The sequence below is a fragment of the Eimeria acervulina genome, genomic scaffold, assembly GCF_000499425.1.
Source record: "Eimeria acervulina Houghton genomic scaffold, Eah_scaff1314, whole genome shotgun sequence".
In the NCBI taxonomy this organism is placed as follows: Eukaryota; Apicomplexa; class Conoidasida; order Eucoccidiorida; family Eimeriidae; genus Eimeria; species Eimeria acervulina.
Genome location: NW_013549285.1, coordinates 1 through 8227, shown reverse-complemented (window position 1 = coordinate 8227; position 8227 = coordinate 1). Strand labels below are relative to the sequence as shown.

Genomic DNA, 8227 nt, shown 5'->3' with positions numbered 1-8227 from the left:
GACAGCCGCAGGGCGCCCCAGGGCTCACCCTGGGGTTAAAGCGCTGAAGGAGATTCGCAAGTACAGAGTGAGGGTTTAGGGTTTAGGGTTTAGGGTTTAGGGTTTGTATCTGATGGTTAGAGAGGCACCTTTTGGGGTAAAGAGCAATATGAGGGTTTAGGGTTTAGGGTTTGAGGGTTTGCTAGCAGCTACTCTTTTCAAATAAATAGCTGGAGAGAAGAGTCAGGGTTTTGCAGTGAGGCTTTAGGGTTTAGGGTTTAGGGTTTAGGGTTTAGGGTTTAGGGTTTAGGGTTTGCTGGCTGCAGAACACCACTGAGCTCCTTATCCCTCGCTCGCCTTTCTTTCGTCTCGTCCGCGAAGTCGCTCAAAAATTTACACCGCCGTATGCAGGGATGTACAGGTAAGGGTTTAGGGTTTAGGGTTTAGGGTTTAATGTATAGATAAGGGTTTAGGGTCTGATGTAGAGGTGAGCGTTTAGGGTTTAGGGTTTAGGGTTTAATGCACAGATAAGGGTTTAGGGTCTGATGTACAGGTGAGGGTTTAGGGTTTGGAGTGCATCTGAGGGTTTAGGGTTTAGGGTCTAGAGTGCAGCTGAGGGTTTAGGGTTTAGGGTTCAATGTGCATCTAAGGGTTTAGGGTTTAGGGTTTCCCCAATAAGAATATGAATAAGAAGCAGCAAAAGCAGCAAAACAAACGCGCTGCAGCGCCTCACTGCCCCCTCCCCCGCTGCTGCTGCTGCTGCTGCTGTTGCTGCTGCTGCTGCAGGTTTACAGCAACAGCGCTTGAAGCACTTCAGTCTGCTGCTGAGGCTTTCTTAACGGGTTTGTTAGAAGACTCAAATTTATGTGCATTGCATGCAAAGAGAGTTACACTGATGCCGAAAGACCTCCATCTAGCAAGACGCATCCGTCGCTCCTAAACCCTAAACCCTAAACCCTAAACCCTCGCCCAGGGGGGGTTTAGGGTTTGGGGTTTTATCTGCTCTTGCATGCACAGAGAGTTAAAATAATGCTCAAAGATCTCCATCTAGCGAGACGTATCCGCCGCTCCTAAACCCTAAACCCTAAACCCTCGCCCAGTGAGGGTTTAGGGTTTGGGGTGTCTAGGGTTTAGGGTTTTAGTTTGCTGCGCAAGGGACAGCCACTGATGCTGCAGCAGCAACAGAGGGAAGTGCAGAAGCCCCTATCAATATAATTTGTTTGAGACGCGTTTGCTGCTGTTGCTGCTGCTGCTGTTGCTGCTGCTGCAGCAGCGACTGTGCGTCAGCTGCTGCTGCAGCAGCAGCAGCAGCAACACCAGCAGTTTGTCTGTCTGTCTCCTTCACGTTTCACTTCATTGTATAGTAGCAGCTACTGTGCTTATAACAAATTAAAATAGAGAGACAGTAATATAATACTAGTATTAGAGAGATAGGAATATAATAGTAAAATAATAATATTTAGGGTTTAGGGTTTAGGCTCTGCTGCACACAGAAGCCCCTGCCGGTCTTCTTAGCAGCAGCAGCAGCAGCAGCAGAACAGCATCGGAGACAGAGAAGCAGCGGTGCAGCAAGCAGCCACAGACACAGGGACGAAATGCTGCAGCAAGCTTACTGCTGTTGCTGCTGCTGCTGTTGCTGCTGCTGCTGTTGCTGCTGTTGCTGCTGCTGCTGCTGCTGCAGCAGAGGGGCCCCTCTACATGCCAGCAATGCGTTTATAAAGCAGCGCTAACTGATCCTCCCTAACTATGAGTTTCATTGTGACGTTTTCTGCTGCTGTAGCTGCTGCGCTGCATGTTGCTGCTGCTGCTGTATCTGCATCTTTTGCTGCACCTGCACCTGCTGCTTGTGCTGCAGCAGCAGTTCCTGCTGCATCTGCTGCAGCAGCAGGAGAAGAGCTGAGCCAAGGCGGCAGGCCCTGGAGGCGGATACGCATAGCTGGTTGCTGCTGCTGCAGCTGCTGCTCTTGCTGCTGCTCTTGCTGCTGCTGCTGCGGCAGCTGTTCTACAAAAGCAATATCCTTAAGGCTGCTGAAACAACGCAAGAAATTCGAAGCCCCAGGGCTGGGGGTCTCGCCAAAGCCAGAGGGGCCCTCCGGAGTGCTGCAGCAGCAGCAGCAGCAGCAGAAGCAGCAGGAGCAGTAGCATCAACAGCAGCACCAACACAATCAGCAACAGCAACAGCAACAGCAGCAGGGCAATTAGTAGCACAACTGGCAGCAGCTGCAACAGAAAAAGCAGCAACGGCAACACCAGCAGCAACAGCAACAGCAGCAACAGTAACAGCAGCAACAGCAACAGCAACAGCAGCAGCAACAACAGCAGGAACAGTAACAGCAGCCACAGTTACAGCAGCAGCAGCACCAGCAAGAACAGCAGCAGCAACAGCAGCAGCAGCAACAACAACAACAGCAGTAACAGCAGCAAAAGCAGCAGCAATAGTAACAGCAGCAAAAGCAGCAGCAATAGTAACAGCAGCAGCAGCAGCAGGAGTAACAGCAGCAGGAAGGGGAGTCCGTACAGCTGAGCGATATGTCTCTGCATTTTGTTTGACAGGGCCTTTGCATGCAGCAGCAGCTCTTGATGTTTAGCAGTATACTGACGCATGCGCTGCCGATTGTCTTCATAAGACGACGAAGATATCCAAAGAGGGACAGCAAACGAGTGCTCCAGCACTGCTGCTTCAAATGCACTGCAGCAGCAGCAGCAGCAGCAACAGCAGCAGCAACAACAGCAACAGCAGCAGAACCAGCAGCAGCAAGCACAGCAGCAGCAACAGCAGCAGCAAGAACAGCAGCAAGAGCAGCAGCAGCAGCAGCAAGAACAGCGGCAAGAGCAGCAGCAGCAGCAGCAGCAGCACAGGACGCACGGACAGTTATTGCCGCTGGTTGTCTCTCTAGTCTTTTTATCTAAATATCTTCCTATCTAACTCCTGTTTATTTATTTATATTTATTTATTTATATTTATTTATTTATTTTTATTTATTTGCTTTTTATTTATTTATTTTTATTTGTCTGCTTTTTTATCTCACTTGAATTCCTTCACCAATTTGAGGCCCTCAGCTGTCCCCGTGTCTCTTCTGTCTCCATTTTGCTGCTGCTGCTGCTGCTGCTGCAGCAGCAGCAGCTGCTGCTGCTGCTGGTTCTCGCGGCTTTGCTGTTGCTGCTGCTGCTGCTGCTCGCGGATTTGCTGCTGCAGCTGCAGCTTCGAGAAGAAGTCCTCATCTGCTGCTGCTGCTGCTGCTGCTGCGCTACTAATGTGCAGCTGCTGCAGCTCCAGCTGCTGCTTCCAAATGATAGAACGAAGGGCCTCAATCTGCACGCATACAGCCCCAAACCAGCATGCATGCATGCATGCATGCATGCATGCACAATATGCATGTCTCTACAGCTGCCGGCAAACACCCAGTAAACAGAGCACTCGGTGGGGCTGCATGCATGCATGCATGCATGCATGCATGCAGAGGCTCTTCTCTGCATGCATGCATGCAGGGGGGTGTGCGGATTTGGTTTTACTTCTGCTGCTGCTGCGCCTGCATGCTGTGCATTTGGGTTAAATCTCTTCAACGCCTCAAACTTTCGCTGCTGCTCTGCAGCAAACAAAACAGCAAAAAGCCCCAAAACGCAACTCATGCATGCATGCATGCATAAATGCATGCATTAATGCATGCAAGCTTTAAATGCAAGTCTACAATAAAACCCCCGCATGCATGCATGCATGCATGCATACACTGCTGCATGCATGCGCGCATCCATGCATATACTGCTGCATGCATAAACTGCTGCATACATAAATATATGCATGCATGCATGCATGCATGCATGCATGCATGCATATATGAAAGGCTAACCATTGATTTTTTGTGTGAGTGCTGTTCGTTCTGTTTTAATTTTTTGTGTTTCTGCTTCTGCTGCATGCAGCTTGCGGCGCAGCATATTGGATAGAGCAGCAAAGTGCTGCTGCTGCCGCTGCGCTTCTTCTAAATACTGCTCAAGCCCAGAGGATCTGCAGACAAGCAGCAGCAGCAGCAGCAACAGCAGATGCAGCAGCAGCAACAGCAGATGCAGATGCAACAGTAGCCTTTGCAGCAGGAACGGATGCAGAAGCTGTAGCAGCAGCTGCTGCAGCAGTAGCAGCAGCAACAGCAACACGCTTTCAAGTAGCAGCGCTGGGCGCAGCTGCAGCAGACTCACGCATTGACTACAGGAACAGCTGCAGCAGCAACAACAGCAGCAGCAGCCGAAGCAATAACTGCAGCAACAGCAGTATGCGCTTCTGTAGCAGCTTGCCGCAACAGCAGCAACAGCAGCAGCGGGAGACGAAGGCTGAGCACCAAACCCTAAACCTTAAACCCCAAACCCTAAACCCTAAACCCTAAACCCTACTTTTCTGCTTGGGGCCTCAGGATGCAAACAAGGCGCTGCACTTCTTCTAATTCCTTCTCCTTTGACAGCAGCAGCCCCTCTTCCTGCACACACATCTTCACAGCGCTGCTGCTGCTGCTGCTGCTGTTGCTACTCCTGCTGTTGCTGCTGGTGGTGCTAATGCTGCTTTTGTTGCTGCTGCTGCTGATGCTGTCCATTACAGCTGCTGCGCCGGTACCCAATGCTGATGCTGTTGCTGCTGCTGATGATGTGTACTGCTGCTGCGGCTGCTGTTAATGCTGCAGCAGCAGTCTTGCTGCTGCTGCGGCTTCTGCTAATGCTGCTGCGGCAGCTTTGCTGCTGCTTATGCGGCTGCAGCAGTTTTGCTGCTGCTGCTGCTGCAACGGGTGTCTGCTCACCTGCTTCAGCTGCTGCTTTAGTTTATCGACTTGCTGATGCGTCTCCTGCAGCATTTGCTGCAGCTGCTGCTGCTGCTGCACCTGCTGGTGCTGCTGCTGCAGCAGCCCTTCCCAACCCCCACTAGCGACAGCTGTGGGGCCCGACTTGCATGCAGCAGCAGCAGCAAGGAAATAACTCGACAGCGTCTGCAGCAGCAACGCACAAACCCTAAACCCTAAACCCTAAACCCTAAACCGTAGGCGCTGGTGTCTACAAGAATAGAGCCGCAAGCGCACACTGTGTGCTAATAGCAGCAGCAGCAGCAGCAATAGCAACAGAAGCAGCAGCAGCAACCACAGCTGGAGTAGCAGCAAAAGCAGCAATGGCAGCAGCAACAGCAGCAACAGAAGCAGTAGCAGCAAAAGTAGCAATGGAAGCAGCAACAGCAGCAACAGAAGCAGCAGCAGCAACAGCAGCAACGGAAGCAGCAGCAGCAACAGCAGCAACAGCAGCAGCAGCAAACCTGTATATCTTGCTGCTGCGCTTCCGTCGTGCGTCTGTCTTCTCCTTCGGCCACTTGCTGCGCCAACTTGTCAGTCGTCTGCAAACAGCAAACCCTCCACTAAACCCTAAACCCTAAACCCTAAACCCTCGGGAGAAGAAGCAGCGGAGCAAGAAGAAAGACAGACAAAAACAAACAGAGACAGACAGAGACAGACGAGGAACAGCAAACAGATAAAAGACAAAGACAAACGCAAAGAGAGCAGAAAGGAGACACACAGACACAAAGCATCATGTTGCAGCAGCAGCAGCAGCAGCAGGTGCAGCAGCAGGTGCAGCAGCAACAGCGGCAGCAGATGCAGCAGCAACAGATGGAGCAGCAGCACTCCTCACCTTGCAGACAGCAGCAAACTTTTCGGGGTCGTCTCCCTTGACGCTGCTGAGCAACCACCAGCACCCCCTGCTGCTGCTGCTGCTGCTGCTGCTGCTGCTGCTGTCTGTGAGGCCGAAGTCTTGTCCCTCTGGGAGCGAAGCAAGGAGACAGGTAACAGAGTCAGACAGCGGCAGCCACTGCTGCAGAGCAGCAGCAGCTGCTGCTGCTTCTTTTGTTGTTGTTGCTGCTGCTGCTGTCTCGTGTCCAGTCGCTAGTGCTGCTGCTGCAGTGCATGCACCCCACATGGCGGCGCCTCTGGCTTTGTGTGCTGCTGCTGCCAGCTGCGGCAGCAGCACCTGCTGCTGCTGCTGCTGCTGCAGCTGCTGCTGCAGCAGCTGCTGCTGCTGCACAGCAGCAGACAGCTGAGATGCTGCAGCCTCAACTTCATCTAAAGGAGACGAAGCAGATATCCTGCCTTTTGCTGCAGCAGCAATCAGCCGCTGCAGCCGCTGCTGCAGCAGCAGCAAACTGTCTCTGCAACCCTCCTGCTCAGTCAAGAATATTGCAGGTGTTGCTTCTGCTTCTGCTCCTGCTGCTTCTGTTGCTGTTGCTGCTGCTGCTGTAGACGTGTCAGCAGCAGGCGCTGCTGCAGCTGCTGCTGCCTGCTGCTCTTTGTTTGCTGCCAGCAGCCAAGGAGACAGCAGCAGCAGCAAATCTCCCAGCAGAAAGAGACAACGCCCCAGCCAGCGCACAAACCCCCTGTCTCTCAGCACCGTCTGCAGCAGCAGCAGCAGCACAAGCAGCAGCAGCAGCAAGAGCAGCAGACGCAGCATTTAGAGGCACAGCTCCACCTGCAGCAAGTGAACAGCAACAGCGGCATCAAAAAAACGCAGCACCACCGGCAGCAGCAGCAGAGGCAGCAGCAACAGCAGCAGCACTGAGATCGGCCAGTAGCAGCAACAGCAGCAGCACCGAGATCAAGCAGCAGCAGCAATTGCTGCATCACCTTGGGGTTAATTTTAAGGTCTTCTAAGATTGGCTGTCCGTACACCGCAAATAAAAACTCCATCAGCGTCAAGCACATGTAGCAGCAGCTGCAGCAGCAGCAGCAGCAGCAACAGCAGCAGCAGCAACAGCAGCACGCATCAGTCTCACGCTGCTGCCAATTGTTTTGCTGCTTCTTGCTGCTTCTTTCTATGAGTTTGTGTCTCTGTCGCTTTCTCCTTCTTGCTTGCTGCTGTCTGTTTAACTGTCTCTTCTTCTGTCTCTCTGTCTCCGTTTGTCTTGTGTGTCTCTCTCTCACCTCTCTAGCAGCAAAGGCCCCTGCACTTTCTTCTTCAGTTGCTGCAGCAGCTGCTGCGGCAGACACAGCTGCAGCAGCTCACAGCGTTGCTGCTGCTGCTGCCGCAGCAGCAGCTGTTCCCGCAGCAGCAGCAGCAACTCGCTGCTCCGCAACAGCTGCTGCTCCTTTAAGCTGGCCTCATCTGTCTCTGCTGAAGCAGCAGCAGCAGCTGTTGTTGGTGTTCCTGCTGCTGCTGCTGCTGCTGCATCGCCGGGTTCTGCTGACGCTGGTGGTGTTGCTGTTGCTGCTGTTGTTGCTGCTGCTGCATGCAACATAAAGACACGCTGCCAGCGGGGGACCGCCACCTGCTGCAGCTGCTGCAGCTGCTGCTGCAGTTGCTGCGTCTGCTCACGCAGTGTCTCCTCGGTGGTTCGCTGCAGCAGCAAATCAACAGCAGCAGCAAATCAAAAGCAGCAGCAGCAGCAGCAGCAGCACAGAAGCAGCAGCAGCACCAGCAAAAGAGACAGCAGCGTGAGAAATAAAAGAATAAGAAGGCAGCAGCAAGAGGAGACAAACCAAGAAAGAAGAAGAGACAGACAAAGACAAATATAAACAGACAGACACCCTAAACCCTAAACCCTAAACCCTAAAACCCTAAACCCTAAAACCCTAAAAGAGACAAAGAAACAAAGATAAATAAAAACGGGAGACAGAGACAGAGACAGAAAAAGAAACAGAAAAGGAGACAGACAAAAAAACAAAGACAGAGAGAAAGAGACAGAGACAGATAAAGAGACAGATAAAGAGACAGAGACAGAGACAGATAAAGAGACAGAGACAGAGACAGAGACAGATAAAGAGACAGATAAACAGACAGAGACAGGTGACGACAGACAGATAAAGAGAGGGATAAAGACAAAGAGAGAGAAAGAGACAAATAAACAACGAAAGAGACAGAGAAGAAGAAACAGAGACAGATAAAGAGACAGAGAGACAGAAACAAAGACAGAGAGGAAGAGACAGAGAGACAGGAGACAGAGACAGACAGAGACAAAGACAGAGAAAAAGAGACAGAGACAGATAAAGAGACAGATAAAGAGACAGAGACAGAGAAAAAGAGACAGAGACAGATAAAGAGACAGAGACAGATAAAGAGACAGAGAGAGAGAGACAGAGACAGAGAAAAAGAGACAGAGACAGAGCCGGAGACAGAGAAAAAGAGACAGAGACAGAGGCAGAGAAGAGGAGACAGAGACAGAGACGAAGTCCCACATGCTGTTTGTTTTCCTCCTTGAATAATTTGCTGAGTCGCTGGAAGGCCAATTGATAGA

The 8227-nt window shown here is 51.7% G+C and overlaps 1 protein-coding gene across 1 annotated transcript; it reads right to left on the bottom strand.

The window, feature by feature from the left end:
- Positions 1-1673: 1673 nt before the first annotated feature.
- Positions 1674-7330, bottom strand: EAH_00058380 (hypothetical protein, conserved; the record flags this gene model as incomplete). Its single annotated transcript, XM_013393660.1, has 7 exons — positions 1674-2079; positions 3009-3292; positions 4761-4946; positions 5264-5341; positions 5635-6390; positions 6621-6708; positions 6918-7330. Coding segments are annotated over 7 exons (2211 nt in total), but the record flags the coding sequence as incomplete, so codon positions are not given.
- Between the last annotated feature and the right edge of the window lie 897 nt (positions 7331-8227).